Here is a 20538-nt window from a genome sequence, read left to right on the forward strand (position 1 = left end):
GAGGAGTATTTTAGGCTTTGCTGGACACGAAAGGGCTCTGCCACATATTCTTCATTTTTGTCTTTGTTTTCACAACTCTCTAAAAATATTTTAAAAATTCTTAACTCACGGACCTTACAAATACAGGCTGCAGGTTAAATCTGGCCCGAAGAGCCATAGTTTGGAGATCCCTTACCTATAATATAGGTTTACAATCCTATATCTAAAATCATTGGGACCAGAAGTATTTCAGAATTCAGTTTTCATAGTTTTAAAAGTTATATGCTATATTTTATTTTATTTTTTATTTTTTTCTTTATTAAGTAAGATATTACATATGTGTACTTATCCCCCCATTGTCCCCCTCCCACTCATCCCCTCACCCCCCTGGTGTCTGTCCATTGGTTAGGCCTATATGCATGCATACAAGTCCTTTGGTTGATCTCTCCCCTTTACCCCCACCCTCGCCTACCTTCCCTCTGAGGTTTGACGGTCTGATGGATGCTTCTCTGTCTCAGGATCTGTTTCTGTTCATCATATGTTGTTCATTATATTACGTTGTTCATTATATTCCATAAATGAGTGAGATCATGTGATATTTATCTTTCTCTGACTGGCTTATTTCACTTAGCATAATGCTCTCCAGTTCTATCCATGCTGTTGCAAATGGTAAGAATTCCTTCTTTTTTACCGCAGTGTAGTATTCCACTGTGTAGATGTACCACCATTTTTTAATCCACTCATCTGCTGATGGGCACTTAGGCTGTTTCCAAATCTTAGCTGTTGTAAATTGTGCTGCTATGAACATAGGGGTGCATATATCCTTTCTGGTTGGTGTTTCTAGTCTCTTGGGATATATTCCTAGAAGTGGAATCACTGGGTCAAATGGGAGTTCCATTTTTAGTTTTTTGAGGAAACTCCATTCTGTTCTCCACAGTGGCTGCACCAGTCTGCATTCCCACCAGCAGTGCACAAGGGTTCCTTTTTCTCCACATCCTCGCCAGCACTTGTCATTTGTTGATTTGTTGATGATAGCCATTCTGACAAGTGTGAGATGGTACCACATTGTCATTTTGATTTGCATCTCTCGCATGATTAGTGACTTTGAGCATGTTTTCATATGTCTTTTGGCCTTCCTTATGTCCTCTTTCGAAAAGTATCTACTTAATGGTAGGTCCATTGCCTATTTTTTTTATTGGGTTGTTTATCTTTTGTTAAGTTGTATGAGTTCCCTGTAAATGTTGGAGATTAAACCCTTATCAGTGATAACATTGGCAAATATGTTCTCCCATGCAGTGGGCTTTCTTGTTGTTTTGTTGATGGTTTCTTTTGCTGTACAGAAGCTTTTTATTTTGATGTAGTCCCATTTGTTTATTTTCTCTTTAGTTTCCATTGTCCTAGGCGCTGTATCAGTGAAGATATTGCTTCGGCATGTCTGAGATTTTGCTGTCTATGGATTCCTCTAATATTTTTATGGTTTCCTCTCTTATGTTCAAGTCCTTTATCCATTTTGAGTTTATTTTTGTGTATGGGATATGCTATATTTTATATAGTACCCCCACCCCCAGTGGGGTCTGGGGTTGCACCATTGATATCAAACACATCAATGTTTGGGGGTTTTTTAACATGTCTTTAAATGGTATATTTATACATACATACATACATACATAGGATTATTACACAAATACATATATATTCATAAGATATATATAAACACAAAATTATATTTAGGCCACTTGATGGGTAGTTAGAGGGTTGCTCAAGGATTAATTTGACAAGTTAATTACTGTCTTTTTTTTTTTTAAATCTTTATTGTTCAGATTATTACAGTTGTTCTCTTTTTTCCCCCCATAGCTCCCCTCCACCCGGTTCCCACCCACCCTCTGCCCTTACCACCCACCCCCACTGTCCTCATCCATAGGAGTACGATTTTTATCCAGTCTCTTCCCCACCCCTTTCCCCCCAAGAATTGTCAGTCCACTCCCTTTCTATGCCCCTGATTCTATTATATTCACCAGTTTATTCTGTTCATCAGATTTTTTATTCACTTGACTTTTAGATTCACTTGTTGATAGATATGTATTTGTTGTTCATAATTTTTATCTTTACCTTTTTCTTCTTCCGCTTCTTAAAGAATACCTTTCAGCATTTCATATAATACTGGTTTGGTGGTGATGAACTCCTTTAGCTTTTTCTTATCTGTGAAGCTCTTTATCTGGCCTTCACTTCTGAATGATAGCTTTGCTGGGTTAAGTAATCTAGGTTGTAGATTCTTGCTATCGATCACTTTGAATATTTCTTGCCACTCCCTTCTGGCCTGCATAGTTTCTGTTGAGAAATCAGCTGACAATTGTATGGGTACTCCCTTGTAGGTAACTGTTTTTCTCTTGCTGCTTTTAGGATTCTCTCTTTGTCTTTTGCTCTTGGCATTTTAATTATGATGTGTCTTGGTGTATCCTCTTTGGATTCCTTTTGTTTGGGGTTCTCTTCGCTTCCTGGACTTGTAAGTCTACGTCTTTCACCAGGTAGGGGAAGTTTTCTCTCATTATTTCTTCAAATAGGTTTTCAATATCTTGCTCTCTCTCTTCTTCTGACACCCCCATAATTCGGATGTTGGTTCACTTGAAGTTGTCCCAGAAGCTCCTTACACTATCTTCATATTTTTGGATTCTTTTCCTTTTTGTTTTTCTGGTTGGGTGTTTTTTGCTTCTTCATATTTCAAATCTTTGACTTGATTCTTGCGATCCTCTAGTCTGCTGTTGGATCTCTGTATAATATTCTTTATTTCAGTCAGTGTATGCTTAATTTCTAGTTGGTCCTTTCTCATATCCTCGGGGGTCTCACTAGACTTATTGAGGGTCTTACTAAATTTATTGGCGGTTTCTAGAAAATTCTTGAAAAACCTTAGAAGTGTGGTTTTGAACTCTATATTCAGTAGTTTGCTTTCTTCTATTTCTGTCATTTGTGACCTGTTTCTTTGTCTCTGCATTTTGGCTGCTTCCCTGTGTTGATAGAGTGGCTTTCTGTGCTAGGTGTCCTCTAGGGCCCAGTGGCTCAGCCTCCCCAATTACCCGAGGTGGACACTCTTGGTGCACCCCTTTGTGGGCTTTGTGCACAGTTTTGTTGTAGTTAAGCCTTGATTGTAGTTGTTATCACTGGGAGGAATTGACTCCAGGCCAGTTGGCTGTGAGAATCAGCTTTGTCTACAGTGGGAGAACTTCTGTGCTGGAGACCCCCTTATGGGGCAAGACTTGCTTCAGTGGGGCTTTGGTACTCACTGAGTCTGCCCCCTGAGTGTGTCCCTTATGGATCTGAGGAGTTGTAATCTGGATGGTCCCACTCTGACCACTGGGTACACTGGCTCTTGGATCTCTAAGGAGGTGCTAATTTAGCCTCTTCCTGAGGCTACCCAGCAGGAGCTACAGAGAGATCTGCAGATTCTTCTTCTTTGTTTGGTATTTGGCAGTGCCCACATGAGGCCCAGCTGTGAAGCAATGCAAGCTGCTGTGGGGCCTTGGGCCTTCTGTTGGATGTTCTGGGTCTCGTTGACCCAGCTGCAATTTGTTAGGTAATTTTAGATTGCAAAGGGCCAGGCCATTCATATGCAGAAGCCTCTGCACACAGCTTGGGTGGGGTGGGGTCTCAGGGAATCAACAGGGCGGAGCAAACAGCTATGGCTGATCATCAGCCCTGCCCTAAGAGGCCTCAGATCTCAGTGTCCCTCAGCAATCAGTAATAGCTGCAAGCACCTCTGAGAGAAAGTCTCCCTCGAGTTCCGCCCAATGCCAGACAGTCCAGTTTCTCCCTGTATGAGTCTGGGTCCTCAGATACTCGCCCAGAACTGGAGTTCAGGGCTGTCGGGAGCTTGTGTCTCCCTCCTGATTGAAAAAGACAACCATGTCCTCAGTTGCCAGCCCTTTCTGCCGCGCCTTCGTACCTCTGCACTTTACTTCCACACCTCCTCTGAGTCTCAGTGTGCTTTTCTCTTTCTTTCTAGTTGTAGAATTTCCACTCAGCCAGCCTTCCTGTGGTTCTGGATGATGTCCGTTTTGTCTTTTAGTTGTATTTTTGAAGTGGTTGTGCGAGGCAGCAATTTCAGGTGTTTACCTATGCCGCCATCTTGGTTTCTCCCCACATCAATGTTTATATAGCACAAAGTATGAATATTCACACTAAGTAGATAAATACAGATTATAAATAGCCTTACTCCAGTTCAGGTTAAGTTATACCCCCAAATGAGTTTAAAATCAGAAGTAAAACAAAAAATCTCTTTGTATTCAGAGCTTTAGAGATATCAGAATTGCAGTTAAGAGATTATAGATTGACTTCTTTCTACAGGGAAATATATTGTGGTTTTTATTTATTTTATTTTTTACTAGAGGCCCATTTACTATAGGCCTTCCCTTCCCCTGGCTGCGTGCACCGGTTTTCCTCCAGCACCCGGGACCCAGGCCTTTGCTCCGGCCACTCGCTCGGGCCGCAGCGGAGAAGCCAAGCTTCTTCAGTCATAGCTCCACCGGAGTCTTCAGTCTGCATATGCAAATTAACCGTCATCTTTGTTGGGTTAATTTGCATACTCATCCGATTGGCTGGTGGGCATAGCGGAGTGATACCAATTTGCATGTTTCTCTTTTATTAGTGTAGATTTTTTTAATTCTCACCCGAGGATATTGTTCCATTAATTTTTAGGGAGAGTGGAAGAGAGAGGGAAAGACAGAAACATCTATGTGAGAGAAACATATCGATTGGTTGCCTCCTGCACATGCCCTGACCAGAGCCCAGGCTGGGAAGGAGCCTGCAACTGAGGTTCAAGCCCTTGACCAGAATTGAACCTGGGACCCTTCAGTCCATAGGCCAGTGCTCTATCCACTGAGCCAAACTAGCTGGGGCTTACTCTGGTTTTTAAATAACTTAAGAATAACCTTTTTAGAATACCTATCATTTATTAATTACTCTACAATTAAATATGTGTTTTGCTTTATAAATTACAATTATGTACCTTTCTTAATATTGAAGAACTTTACAGTATTATCCATGACATTTAAAATAAGCTGAATTTATGATGTATCATATCACAAAGTAATATTTGCCTGTTTGCCCATTTAGTTCTTGGATGAAATTTCATCTACTGAAACTAAAGAGTCCAGTGGTACGAGTGAGCCTGTGCAACTGAAAGAAGGGTAATTCAATGAAATTAGACATTAAAGTCACATTTTAGTATAGACGTTAAGTAAGTACAAAGGGTATGGGTTTGGGAATGAGGAAATAGGGGTGGGGGTGTGGTTTCTGTGCTACAACTGCCTAAGTAACATCCATCAGGTAAGTCACCCACTGTCCTATAAACTTTGTCAGATGGGCATGACTCCTTGTCTATACAGTCCTAGAATTGTTTTGCAAATATAATAAGATTGTGGGTATTAAGCAAATTAGAATTACTATTTGGAAAAGTAACAGTACTATTCAGTCTTAAAGTAGTATTATTGAAAGTTTGGGGGGTGGAAATCACTCATTTGGCATTTTTAATTCTGGATGGCACAGTTATAAATATCATTTAAAATGAAAGGACAGTTTTTTGTTTTGGATTAAATTTTAGTATTTGTAACTAAATGTTTACATCTGTTGTTTTGGCAGTGAGATGTATAAAAGAGCTCAGGGAAGAACTCGGATTGGAAAAAAGAATTTCAAGAAACGGTGGTTCTGCTTAACAAGCAGAGAGCTCACCTACCACAAACAGCCAGGTAGTTGTGTTTATGCTTTATTGTGGGGTCTTTTCCTGGTTCTCAGTGAAGGTTTCTTTTTGCTGCTTATTGTGACTCTAGTGAACCTTTTCACTAATACTATAGTGTATAGTTTCTCACAGTGATGCACACACACTAAGAATGCAATAAATATTTGACATGTGACACCATGTAAGTTACATTTTTCTCTCACATGCTCTGTCTTTTTAAAATTCCTGCTGTTATAATTAATAAGACTTCTTAGGACTTGGAAATTTCTTTAACTATCAAAGCCAAATTGGTAAGAATCAGTATCTAATAAATGAGACTATTTCAATGGTTTGCTGGCTAATGTCAGTCAAAAATTCTCAGTCATACCATAAGTAGTGATTCCTATAAAGTTATCAGATTCATTCTAGACTGATTCAAAGATCTTTTCTTTGAATATGGTTCCACAGATTGAATTTCCCCTTTGTCTTTCTTGTGCAAATATACCTCTAATGCATCAGTTTTCAGGTTGATTTCTCCAAACTGGAGCTAAAACTTAAATACTTGAAAAGTAATCCAAGTACAGAATACTTTTTTTTTTAATTATCTTTATTGTTGAAAGTATTGACAACAGGGGGGTGAGGACATGAGTGGGGAGGTGGAGGGGGGCAATGGGGCAATAAGGACACATATGTAATAACTTAATCAATAAAGAAAAAAAAGAAAGTATTACATATGTCCCTTCTTTTTCCCCATTGACCTCCCCCCTCCCATCACACACCCCCTCAGGCCTTCACCACACTACTGTCTGTGTCCATGAATTATGCATATATGCATATAAGTTATTTTAGATTTTCAGGATAGTCACCCAAATCTTTTACAGCTGTCTCAACCCCATATAAATCAACCTTATTTGTGTAGGTATGGTTTCCTTTTTTGAAGCTTTTCAAAGCACTTGCCTAATTTTCAAATAAATAGTAAATGTATTAGTAGGAGACAGATACTTTAAGTATATTTCAGTAAATTATAATTACAACATGGAAAATGGCATAAATAGGTTTGGGAACAAACCCAACAGACTTGGTAAGCAAAAAAGCTGAACCAGTGGAACAGAAGGATACAGGCTTAATAGATAGTTGCCTAGCAACCACAAGCATTCAGCATCCCATGAGCATCATCATTTAGTATGTTTTACAGAGGAAATGGGGAGTCTCAGTCAATCCATCAAATCTGTTAGGTAAAGTAAGAGAGCTTCTGCTATAAATTCTGAAATGATAAAACAAACACCAAACATAGGCTACTTTTAAGAGAATGTAGAGTGCCAAATAGAGTGTTTTTTGAAGAATAGAGTAATAAGAAAAATTTTTTGTTTCATAATTTCTTTGAATGGCCTAGTCAGAAGACTATATATGTCCAAATATATTAATAAGACAAAAGAAACCAAGTGCATTTTATTTTTAGGCATCCAGATAATTTTTATGGCTGAAGATCAATAGGCTATATACTGCCCTTCCAGACAGCATTTTTTATGCTAAGCATACTTCAAGGGATTTAGAAGTTATAGTTTATGTTGAATACTATATATATGTCCTCACATACATAGCAGCATTCTTTTTTTTTAAATATATTTTATTGATTTTTTACAGAGAGGAAGGGAGAGGGGTAGAGAATTAGAACATCGATGAGAGAGAAACATCCATCAGCTGCCTCCTGCACAGCCCCACTGGGGATGTGCCCGCCACCAAGGTACATGCCTTTGACCGGAATTGACCCCGGGACCTTTCAGTCCGCAGGCCGACGCTCTATCCACTGAGCCAAACCGGTTAGGGCCATAGCAGCATTCTTAAAATAGTTGTCACAATGTGCCAATTATGTTTACATTTCAATTTTATTGAAATAAAATGTTAGGTGAGTCATTCTCCATAAATAAATTAGCTATTTTTTTTCTCATTTAAAGTGTTTTCTAATCCAAGCCAGTATTGTAAAGTCTTTTTTGGTTTTAGAATTTAAGAATCAGATGAGAGCTTTGGACCCTTCCCTCCAAAAAAAATGCACATACAAACTAGACACAAACTTTGCATGTAATTTCAGGGAGTTCGTAGACCCAAAGTCTATTCACAGTTCTCAAGAACCTCTGTTCTATCCCGTGATCTTATAAGCATAAAATTGTGTAGAATGATTAGTTGCTCTAGGTATAAAATAGACATTAGAAGTTACATTGTTTTCAGGCCTTAAGAAATTTAACATGTTGGAATGACATTGGAGGAGTGAGCTCTATTATATGAAGTTTACCAAAGGCTACAGTTTTAAGCATCCGTGCTTGCTGCTTTAACTATTTTGATGGAATTTTCCAAAATGTATTACATGCTTTCCTGCCTTCTAAAAAAGAGTTCATTGAACGTAAGTTAACGTTTTCTGGATGACTTGGGTCTGTCATTGGTAATATTAATTATTACATAATGCTCTGATTTAGTGATGTTTTCAAGGGCTGTTATGGGTGTGTGCAGCTGTTTACTCCCCAGCTAAATGCCTTGGACTGCTGTTGCTTTTTGTGTTCCTGTGTTTGCTTAATATAGTTTTTCTCTATTCTCTTTATGTTTAGGCTGTCACTTAATTTCTTGTGCTGTCAGTGAACCATTACGTAACATCTCACTTGCACCTCCATCACCCACCTCCATTTTTTACTGCTAATATACGAGGAGTGAGGATACAGGTTCTGTGTTTGTTAAAATTATGCATAAGATTAAAAGTCTTTGATGAAAGACTTCAGGAATTTTTTCTAAAATAAAATACATGGGATTTGGATTCTCTGGATGTTGAGCAAATGTTTTGTTTACTTCCTGTTGCCTTGCTGCTTTCTGGATAGCCACAGCTGCTAGTTAAGTCTCTTGCTGCACTTCCTACGTGACTTTGGTGTCTGAAAGAGTGCCTCCCAAATTTCCTATCACATAGCTCTGAATCATTGAGTCTCACTCTATCCTCTTACTGGAAACTAGTATTCTGAATTTTTCTGCCACTTAGAATCAAACAATATAGTCTTTTCCCAAATTATTGGGAAAGGAATTAATAGAATTTTCTCATTATTAAGGGTATTTCTCAAATAAGTTATTAAAAATTTGGTACCTGCTTAGAGAATTACTAACAAGCAATAGTAAGCAACAGAACTTCAATACAACTAAAGTAATAAGTGGCAAGTGAATATTATGGGTCACTCAATCAGTATCAGTCATGCTTACATTGACAATTTTTTATGGGCCTGTCTGCTTGGATTATGGTTTTATATTGCTGCATTGTGATGCAGTCATCTACACCTGGACGTTCTCCTGGTTGTGTGCTGGGACCAAGGGAGTTACTGGTATTCCAGCCTCTTCCTTTCTCACCCAGCCTCTCCTTTTGCATTCTCCTTATGTCGCTTCACCAGACTACTCTTGCAATTCTTTAACTTGTACTCTTTTACATTCGTGCTTTTGCGTATGCTCTACCTAGAAATCCCCTTCTTTCCTTCTTCACCTGTGTAATTTGTTGTCCTTTAAGCCTCAAATCCAGTGTTAGCTCTTTACAGAAGTTATTTATAAGCTTCCAGCCACCTGAGTTGAGCTCTTCCTTTACTATGTTTCTTTAAGGCTTTAGTGATAACTTCTGTGACATAGGTGGTCCTTACTTTTCTCTCTCTCTTCCCCTAGTCTTTAAAATCCTTAGTGGTTAGGGGCCATGTTTTACTACCTTCATTAATACATTAGTAAATGTTTTTAATAAATGGTGTTTTTCAAAGAAAGCCATATCTTCTGGATATGTTGTCATCTGAATTATTTTAAGAACCACCACTCTAGGCTTCTAAACTGTTCACCAAGCATACTAATAATAGATTATTAACAAATTAATCTCTGAAATTTTATCCTGTGTTCTCCAAATTTGATTAGATATTGTCTACTTTTGGGAGACCTGGCATATTCAGATACATACATATAGCCTACAGAACTTCCATATGATAGCAAATGTTCTAGCTCATATAGCTTGTGGACAATGTAAAAGAAACTTCCATGAAGCTTTAAACAGAAATCTTAATACATTTGGGTTGACTTGATTTTCACCTGCTTTTTTTTTTTTTTTTTTAATCTTCACACTGTTCAGGACTTGGAGAACACAGTAGTGAATAAAACATACCAAAACCCATGCCCTTGTGGATCTTGCCGTTTAGTAGTAATAGACAATCCATACAAAAAAGTATGTACCTGTGCACCGAAAGGTTGCCAGTTCAATTCCCAGTCAGGGCAGGTATGGAAGGCAGCCAATCTCTCTCTCTCCTTCTCTCAGCATGTCTTTGGGTGAGGATTTAAAAAGAAAGTATGTCATATTGGGTGATTATAAATGAGATGGACAAAAAGAAGAAGGGGAATATAGAATGATGGGCTTATTGAGTAGAGTTGCGATATTAAACATTTTTTAAATGTCACTAAGAAAGTGACATTTCAGCAAAGACCTAAAGGTGATGAGGGAATGTGCCATGTGGATATTTGAGGTAGTAATAATGCAGACATAACTAATGGCAGCCAGTACAAACACCCTGAAACAGAAGCTTGCCTGGAGTATTCAAGAAACATGAGAAAGCTCTTGCGGCTAAGGAAAAAGAAAAGAGCAAGGGGTAATCATAGAAACTGATGTCAAAAGATCATGGAGAAGTTAGACTTTATAGGGCTTATGGACCATTGGAAGTCTTTTACTCTAAGATGGAAAGGCATTGGAGAGTTTTAAGCAGAGGAATAACATTTTAATGGGATTAATCACTCATGCCATGTGGAGTGCTGTGAGAAGAATAGAATGCAGGGATCAAGGAGAACAATTAAGAGGCTGTTGCAGTAACTCAGAGAGCAAGGGGGCCAGTTGGTAACAATGGAGGTGGTAAAAATAGATCACGTTCCAGGTCTGTTTTGAAGATAGTACTCACAGGATTTGCTAAAGGATCAGATATCAAGAGTCAGAGAAAAAGGCAGGATCCTCCCACCCCACGCTGCCCAGCACACTATTTCTTCTATAACATACTTCTCTTTTCTGGATTTGTTATTTATTTTGCAGGAATTATTTCAGATAGGCTTTATGGCTGATAAATTGTCTGAGTCCTTGCATATTTTTTAAAAAGTGTTCATTTTACCCTTACTCTTAAATGATAGTTAGACTGAATTTAACATATTTCCTCAGAACTTTTAAGATATTACTCCGTGGAGTCCTAGCTGGTGGCTCAGTGGATATAGTGTCAGCCTGGGGACTGAAGGGTCCCAGGTTCAATTCCAGTCAAGGGCACATGCCCAAGTTGCTGCCTCGATCCCCAGTAGGGGGTGTGCAGAAGGCAGCCAATCAATGATTCTCTCTCACCATTGATGTTTCTATCTCTCTCACTTTCTCTCTGAAATCAATAAAAATACATATATACTTTTTAAAAAGGTAATACTCCATGGTTTGCTAGCTTTCGTTGTTGCTGATGAGAATTTTTATGTCAGTCCTCTAATTCTCAGTCTTGATTCTTCTTCCTAAAAACTTAAGACTTCCTTTAGCTTTCAAGCTTTGATATTTTACAGTCACCTGTATAGGTATTGCCTTTTTTGTTTCTATGTGCTCAGTACTTGTTGGATCCTTTTTGTCTGAAGATTTCTCCCTTTATCTCTTAGACATTTTCATTGGTAATTTTCTCCAGAACACTATTTCTCTTCTGTTTCTGGAATTCTTTTTTTTTTTTTTAATATATTTCATTGAATTTTTTACAAGAGGAAGGGAGAGGGATAGAGAGTTAGAAACATCAATGAGAGAGAAACATTGATCAGTTGCCTCCTGCACACCCCTACTGGGGATGTGCCCACAACCAAAGTACATGCCCTTAACCAGAATCGAACCTGGGACCCTTCAGTCCCCAGGCCGACGCTCTATCCACTGAGCCAAACCGACTAGGGCTGTTTCTGGAATTCTTATTAGACAGCTATTGAAACTTCTAAATCCATCACTGCGGCTCTTAACGTTTTTACTTAACAGTTTCTTCCTCTTTTTTGTACGTATTTTTTAGAAAGTCCTCAGTAAAATCTTCTGTTTTAATAATTTACTTTGCAATTCATTCTATTTACTGTGAATTAACTCTGATGACATGATAGTATATGTGCCTGGGAACAGTGTGCTTTCTCTATGTATGCCAAATTATAATTTGTCCAGAAATTAACAAATATAGCAATCCTAGGGTATGTGCATGCTTTGTATATTCAATAAATCTAAAAATAGAAATTTCCTGCAAAATTTGTAAATTCTCTGTAACCTCTGTGGTGCCCCCTGTAGTGTAGATCGGCACCCACAGACATGTCTTCTGTCCCATAATTTGTCACACAGTTTTCCTCAGATTTCCTCTCTTTGTTGTGTTATGTGTGTCTCTCCTTTAGAGTTTGGTGATTTCCTCATCACTTTGGTGATTTTGTGTTGTGTGTGTGATTTGCTCATATTTGTTCATCTTTTTTGCAATTTTTTTGCAATTTGCTCATATTTGTGTTTTACAGTTTGATTACTGCTCGAGTGTTCGGTGGCTTACAGCCCTTGATTGAGGGAGGGGCAAGGGTGCTAGTGCTTGTTTTCTGGTGTGGGTGCTCTTCTTCCCTCCTGAGGGCCAGCAGCTACCTGTGACATGGCACTGCTCTACAGCCCAGTATGCATCCTTACTGCTTTAGCCCAGGATATATGCCTCTGTTGACTGATGCTTAGCACAAGCTGGAGGGGTGGGAGGAGGAGAGATGAAGACCTAATTGGCCCAGCTGTTCCAGATGCAGCTCGCCGACTAATCATGCTGATGTGTCTGAGTGTGTCCATTGACTCTGGCTTAAGCTGTCTTCTAACCAGTCCTACTTGTGCAGATGTCTTCTATGCTACATGTAGCTCTGCCTGTGGCTTTGAGTTTACTCCCTCCCCATTTCCCCTGCCGTAAATTTGACCTTGTCTGCTTTCAGGAGACCACTGTTAGTCTTTTCTTATTATCCTGTGCATTTACAATTTATATTTGTTAAAGTTAAATGTCATTTCCTTAGAAAAGTTTCCCCTAACCACCCAATTTAAAATAACTTCCCAATTACTTTCTATAACATCACCTCAGGTAATTTTCATTATAGCATTCATCTCCACCTAATATATATTTGTCTATGTCAGTCTTTCCAGACCTAAACATCAACTTCATTAGGGGCCTATTATGTTCTGCTTACTGCTTAGTCCCAAGTGAGATACAGTGTCTGGTATATAGTACACATTCAATACAATAGTTGAATTAAGCGATTTTATGTGTTTTTTTAATTATATATCACATCTGCTTGAATTACACAAATTTTAGATTTTATGATAGGAACCAGACTTAGCAAATAGTCTATGTTAACCTCTCTGTTTAAGACAGAAAGCCTTTATTAAACAAATAACTGTCTTTGACCAAAAAGCTGTACATTACATGGACTAATGTAAAATGTAAAGGTCTTAACCTCCAGCACTTTAATCTACATGTCATTAAAACAAAGTTTGGGGAAAGAAAACAAAGCTTTGACTTTCTAAGAACAATATTACAAAATGACCAGAAAAAGTCATAATCCTATTTGTTTATAGTTCCTATGATTATATGAGATCAAGTCTGTTCTCACGTAAATTGTAAGTTGAAGTGCATCATATTCTTCATGCCATATTATTATGGAGCTTCTTTTTTTATTGATTTTTTTTAGAGGGAGAGGGAGAGAGAAACATCGATGTGAGAGCAAAACATCTATTGGCTGGCTCCTAAGCGTGCCACCTCTCTTCCCACTCCCCAGGATTGAGCCTGTAACGTAACCCAGGCTTGTGCCCTGACTGGGAATCAAACCCATAACCTTTCGCTACACAGGATGATGCCGACCCAACTGAGCTACCCCAGCCAGGACTGGAGCTTTTTTAGCAAACTCAAATTTCCAAATTCTTAAATTGGGTTAAAGATTCACTGTACCAAATAAAATTTTTACTTTTGTTCCCTGTATCTCTTTAGAGTAAATTTGGTAGCTCTAGTCAGCTGACCAGCCACCATGTGATAGTAATGAACAATTTTTCAATGAAAAGTCATTATTTTGAGGGTTACCCCTTAATTATATTGGAAAACCAGAAAAAATTACCTAGATACAGATTCACTGCTCATGTAATAACTCCATGAATGAAAATTAAGCAAGTTTCGAATAGGCCTCTGTCGCTAAGTATTTTTTTTAGGTCTCCATTTAATATTACAAACTATTAGAACATTTTACCAAATTATATTGAATATTAAGAAAAGATTAATGAGAATTTGTTCTAATCAACTGAAAAATGCTTTTTGAGTATGATCTCACAGTAAAATAAAAATAATGCTAGATATATAAAAAATAATTATAACACTTTTATTTTCTACATAGAGATCAAATTTATTTCCACATTTTTCCTTGAAAATGTTTTAATTTTATACTGAAAAAAAGTAAAGAAGAAGTCACTTTATAGAAAACAATCAAAAGTTATCTTTTCCATAAAATAAAGAATATTTATATGTGTGCAGTTTGGAAATCTGTAGTTACTTATACTCCTACCATCAAGAAGATGAACTGAAACCTTACAGAATTAGCCTCTTAGCGTTATAATTCTCAGGAAATTATTTTAATTTTGTTGTACTTCTTTTCTTTTTAGGGAAAGATGCACTTTACACAATTCCAGTGAAAAACATTCTTGCTGTGGAAAAACTGGAAGATAGCTCTTTCAACAAGAAAAATGTAAGTTACAGAAATAATTAAAGCTTTTTAAAGTGCATATAATTACTTCGTTGAAAATTTTCCAGAGGTTGGTCATTTTAGTGTTTGCCATTAATCATTAATATTTTATAATTGCTGTTTAGAACTGTCTTAAAATTGTTCGTTATTGTTGATGCCTTGTAGAGTCTGCCTAGCCTATTCAGTTAACAGCACTTTTCTCAATATTACCCTATTAAACTTCTCAGCTTGACATTTAAATCTTTAGTGATATATTCTCAACCAATCTGTGCAATCCTATCTTCTGCTGCCATTCAGGACATACCATTATACTCCAGCCAACCAAGGCGATTTCCTTGTTTTGCTCTATTTCCCACTGCTTTGCCATTACTTATACTTTTTCTTCCATCTGAAATTCCCTCCCTTTATTCCTATTTATATGATAGTCCATTCCTTTGGCCATGTATGGCTTCTAAAAATTATTTAGTGATGATCAGTTTAGTATCATGTGACTCAGATTGTCCTTGCTTGTAAAGTAACAGTTCATAAGCTACTTCAGCAACAGTTATCTAGCCAAGCAAACTATATTTCTGTCATATACCTTTTTCTGTTTTGTGCTATGTCTTGGTTTTTAGACTGTCACTAACTTTTTATCTTAATTGCCTATAAAGATGTTCCAAGTAATTCATACGGAGAAACCACTCTACGTCCAGGCAAATAATTGTGTAGAAGCTAATGAATGGATAGACGTACTCTGCAGGGTGAGCCGGTGCAATCAGAACAGGCTCAGCTCTTACCATCCCTCTGCATATCTCAATGGCAGCTGGCTCTGCTGTCAGGAGACCAGTGAAAGTGCTCTCGGCTGCAAACCATGTACTGCGTAAGTTTCTTTCCAATTGAAAAAGCAGTGTTTCAGATGTGGTCTCTCTATGCAATGGAATATTTCCAGCCATAAAATGAAATGACGTACTTTCATATGCTACAACACACATGAGCCTTGGAAACATGCTAAATGAAGGAAGCCAGACAAGAAGACCATATACCTTACAATAATATTTATATAGTGTCCAGAATAGGTTAGTTCATAGAGACAGAAAGTAGATTAGCAGTACATGGGGTGGGAGGGCAGGAGGAATGGAGAGTGCTAATGGGTAAAGTGTTTCTTTTTAGAGTGATAGAAATGTTCTCAAATTAATAGTGGCTGGCACAAGTCAGAAAAAAGGGCTACATAAACTTGAGCCAAGATATCAAAGAAGAAGGGCTAAGCATTCTCTTTTTTAAAATTTTATGTTTTTATTAATTTCAGAGAGAGGAAGGGGGAGAGGGAGAGAGAGAGAGAAATATCAATGATGAGAGAGAATCATTGATCAGCTGCCTCCTGCATGCCCCCCACCAGAGGTCAAGACTGCAAACCAGGCATGTGCCCTGACTGGGAATCAAACCATGACCCCCTGATTCATAGGTCAGTGCTCAGCCACTGAGCCACACTGGCTGGGCTAAGCACTCCCTTTTATGATTGTATAGAACAGCTATTGAATGAAGAAATAACGTGTTACTATTGAGATAAAGCATAGGTTATGAAAATGATTTCACTTTTAAATTCCTCTCCTTTTGATTTGAGTTGCATAATAACTAAGCCTCTGTTGGCCCTGTTTAATTTAATTACCAAATGTGACTAGATTTCTTAGGTTCCTTCTACAAAATTCTGTGGTTTTGTTTTTTAGTCTCAAACTGTCAAAAATGTTTGGCATGTTAACAAAGTGAAATTTTCTCAATGTCTTTAATTTCATTTTTACCATAGAGGTGTCCCTGCAGACATCCAGATAGATATTGATGAAGACAGAGAAACAGAAAGAATTTATTCCCTTTTTACCCTCAGTTTACTTAAGCTACAGAAAATGGAAGGTAATGTATGATTAAAATATTTTTATTTAACCATGTTCCTTAATTACCAGTTCCTGAAGTATTGCTTTGGCATTATCTTAAAGTTGAAAATAATCATATTTACCAAAATGTTACTTATGTGACAGTTGAAAAACTGTCAAAGGGGGGAGAATTTCTCATAGATTTTTATGAAGTAAAAATGCTATTTTTGCATAAATGTGAGGATCATAATTAATAAAATGAATGTATTTTGGTTATCTGTGCATTCCCAGGGGAAATCTCCCCAGCTTGAGACACTGGAAAAGTTCTTATTTCTACTACTAATTACATTTATGGGACATAGTTGTCTGATCAGAGATTTTGCTGCTCCTTGTAGAGGCTTGTGGAACTATAGCAGTGTATCAAGGACCACAGAAAGAGCCTGATGATTATTCTAACTTTGTAATCGAGGATTCTGTAACAACCTTTAAGACAATTCAGCAAATAAAAAGCATCATAGAGAAGCTAGATGAACCTCATGAAAAGTATAGGAAGAAAAGATCAAGTAGTGCAAAATATGGGAGCAAGTAAGTATTTTTAAGGTACTTTTTAAACATAGTTTGAGATTGCTCTGTACTCACACCTGAAATGCAGGCCTCCTACCTTCATTATTCAAGACCCAGCTCAGAACCTTCCTCTTGTGTGAGAATCTCCCTGGCCAGTGATCTTTGTCTTTTCAGTTCTGGTATCATTTCCTCATGTTGATGCTGTACATCATCTCTACTTTTAATGTTATATCCCAACGTCATCCATTAAATTGAATACTCGGTAGCCTGTTATTCGTTTTGTTTTGACTGACCCTCTTCCTCCTTAGTATCTCCCACAGTGCCTTATACATACTACGTACCAAAAAAAAAATAAAATAAAATCTGATGTCAAAGTGCCAGAGTACTTTATAGTAGATTTTCAGATCCATCTCAGCTGTAGATGGATACTACAGTGGATAACAACACAGCTAACATTTATTAGGAGCTTATTCTAGCACCAGGTACTGTGCCCAGTACTTTAGGTCAGATCACTTAGATTATTTTTAGCATCAAGTAACAGGAAATTCCAGTTGAAGTCCTAACCAATAAGAAATCTTTTAATCTCACAAACTGAGTCCTACAGTTGTTTAGCTCACCAGCTCAGCGCTCTCATCAAAATCCATCCAGCCACTCAGCCTCCTCAACAGGTGATTTCTGTCCTCAGCTGTTCCCTCGTGCTCACAGATGGGCTACAATAGTTCAGAGCCTCACATTTTTATATAATAGTGTCCAGAGGTAGAAGGAGCTGTTTTATCCTCACTGAGGGAAAAGAACCTTATCTAATGGTAACTCCAGTTTCCCCTAGGCTGCAGGACTGTCCCGGGCTAGCACTAGAATCTTTTTTCTGTTTACACAGAAGTCAATAGGGAGGGGACAGTCCTTAGACCAGCAAGTAAGTGTGTGCCACAAGGTACACTCTCTCATTGATCCTCACGTCAGCCAACATCGTTACATTGCCGTTTTCAGCTAGAGTCACTGAGGCTCAGGCAAGAGAAGCGCCTTGCCCAACGTCACACAGCTGATGTGTGAGGGGACTTTGAATCCAGGCCCCATCACTTTAGGTGTGTGTGTTTTAAATTATGAAGATTAATAATTATTTTTGTGCTTTTTGAGCAATAAAAATCAGTTTGACAGGTATAAATGTTTATGTTCTCCCTGGATCAAAGGCTCAGTATATTGTAAACATCCTAATCCTGTCTCTTCTACATTAGTGTAGTCAGTTCCCTTCCCACAGTATCATACGGTTTTGGAGCCCCAGGAAGTTTCCCTATGAGCCTAGCCAGTGTTGGCCGTCCTTACGTATTAGGTCCTCCTTGTACACACACACTGTGCCCCTCTCCAGCTTTATTTTTCTCGATCAAGAAATACCAATCCCTCTTGTACTAAATATTTTACTTGTTCGTTTTATTTTCCTTATCCCATAATGTAAGCTCCAGGAGGACAAAAGGTTTTGTCTATTCTGTTCACTGTTGTAGCTGTAGCTTCTGAAATAGTGCCTGACATTTAATAGGTGGTTAGGTGGTCAGCAAATACTTGCTGAGTTAATGAAATAAGACTTGGCATGAGAGATTACCAAGGGAAAATTGTAAATTCTTAATAGATACTATGTGGTGTGTGTCACTTTCTAAAATGTTATATTTTTAACTTTTGAAAAAATATTTTCTCTTTTTTTCTAGGGAAAATCCAATTGGTGGGAAAGCATCTTAGAGTTTGACCAATTGATTCAGAACTGGAAAATATTTTTGTTGGAGTTTTTCAATTCATCATATGTTTTGTTTATAATATTTAAGAATGAACATTGGCTTCGGTGTCATCTGCATTCACTTTGTATTTAATATTTAATAATTGGAATTAACTGTTTGGGAATCCCATATTGATGTATTGCTATAGAATTTGAAATCCAAGATTCCCTTCATATCTGTGTGTCGAAAGCCATGTTTCTGCAACTTTTTTTAAATAGAAAGAATCTTCCTAAAGAAGCTTTGTAACAAAAGGAGAACTCCTCCGTACCATCTCTTTTTGTAACACACTCCGTGTTCTGTGGACTTTTCACTACCATTAGTGCCTGCTCTATACTGCCAACATTGTGTTGTTTTTCTAGAAAATCCCAGCCCATAACTCAGAGCTTTCCATTTATTTAGTTCACCTAGACCCTCTGCCTCCAAAAAAAAGAAAAAAATACAAGATTTTTCTTTGGTCCATTAGTCATTACAGATTACATTAAGAGCAGTGACCGAAACTTTAGAAAACTGCCTGATTAAAGATGTAAACAGAACTCAGGAGGAACCAGGGAACATGCACTGTTGGGTGCATCTTGTTTACATTTGAGATGAATGGTGGCAAATGAAATAAAATAAGACCACTAAATTTTTTTCATTGTTTTAAATATCAGGTACTCATTTTCTTGATTTGAGAGTTCAGGTTAACATGACTTCTAAGGACATTTCTTCTGAAAAAGGAGAGAGTAAACAGTGAACGAAGGTGGTGGGAAAATCACTCGACTTCACCTGCTATTCCATGTTGTGTTATATAAGGGCCACCATCAGGACGCCCTCTCCTAGTGTGACTGTTACCAAGTTGAGAGCCAACTCCAGGACAGTCGCCCAGCGCACTTTAATAATCTGGGCTCCCAGCCCCAGATTATGCTTTAGATACTCCGTGGTATCTAATCCTTATGATCAGTTCAATGATCGGTGTTTAAGTCTAGAAATAGTGCTTTCCTGAAAATGTTTATATTTCATTGCTATTTCCTTATTGCCTGCTAGCCAAATGGAATTTGGGCAAGCAACTGTTTGAATCCTGTTTTATCCTAATAATTTACTTTTATCCTAAAAACCATAACTGTAAATAAGCAATCGAAGCAAGTTGCCAACTTGATGTCAAGAGGGACATACTTTGCTTCATCAGTATTAAAAACCACGGTACTTTTATTTTGTCTTTTTAAACTTAAACATTTTCTAAATGTGGTACTTTGAACCTTGGAGTATTTACACGTTTCGGTTTAAAACTGTGACTTATTAATGTAAGTCTGGCTAGTAGTGCTTTTTTGTTTGGCTCCCCAGGGCCTCATTCCTCTGCCGTTACCTATGAGTACTTTGATTTTTACTACCTGATCTGCTTTCTCTGCCTTTTCCACACTTGAAAACATATATGGCAGCTCACTTCACCCTAAAAACCTGGAAACCCCAAGAAGGAAAGAAAAAAATGATACAGACTACTCTTGCCATAAAAACCAGTTCTGGTTCTTAGATTAGCCACTTCCATCAGTTGAAATTGAGGTGATCTCTTACTTGTTTTGTTATTGTTTGTTTTGTTTTTTGTTCAACTTTGTGTTTTAATATTCATTTAATAAGATGATGGGCAATAGCAAAGTTTTCACTCCCAGGAATATAATTTATCAAATTGAATGATTTTATTTGCCAAAGAAATATGTTTATAATATAACAGGTAACGGTTAAGTGTCAAATGAGGCTTTCCTTATTATTCAAAAAAATGACAAATGCTGTGGCTTTTGTCTCTGATTTTGAAGCCTAATTTCATGCATTTATCAGAAAGGTTCATTCATACCAGGTTTTAGAAAACAGATTGTTTTAAAAGTAAAAGCACCTTTAATTTGTTCTAACGGTACATACTGTAAAGACAGAATGCAACAGAGCTTTTCAG

At 37.7% G+C, this 20538-nt stretch overlaps 1 protein-coding gene across 2 annotated transcripts in view; it reads left to right on the top strand.

Annotated features, from left to right (window-relative positions):
* Nucleotides 1-19059, top strand: part of RASA2 (RAS p21 protein activator 2) — a 119765-nt gene extending 100706 nt beyond the window's left edge. Inside the window, exons 18-24 of one of the 2 annotated variants that reach the window (XM_070433527.1) lie at nt 5086-5159; nt 5611-5720; nt 14367-14449; nt 15097-15305; nt 16227-16330; nt 16686-16875; nt 18552-19059. In XM_070433527.1, the coding sequence (XP_070289628.1) occupies nt 5086-5159; nt 5611-5720; nt 14367-14449; nt 15097-15305; nt 16227-16330; nt 16686-16875; nt 18552-18582 (801 nt within the window). In that variant the 3' untranslated portion in view covers nt 18583-19059. The remainder of the gene's footprint in view (nt 1-5085; nt 5160-5610; nt 5721-14366; nt 14450-15096; nt 15306-16226; nt 16331-16685; nt 16876-18551) is intronic. The other variant, XM_070433528.1, reaches the window with a different exon arrangement.
* The last annotated feature ends 1479 nt before the right edge of the window (nt 19060-20538 follow it).

This window comes from Myotis yumanensis, unplaced genomic scaffold (assembly GCF_028538775.1).
Source record: "Myotis yumanensis isolate MYYU_CA2020_CCGP unplaced genomic scaffold, mMyoYum1.0.hap1 SCAF_14, whole genome shotgun sequence".
Classification (NCBI taxonomy): Eukaryota; Metazoa; Chordata; class Mammalia; order Chiroptera; family Vespertilionidae; genus Myotis; species Myotis yumanensis.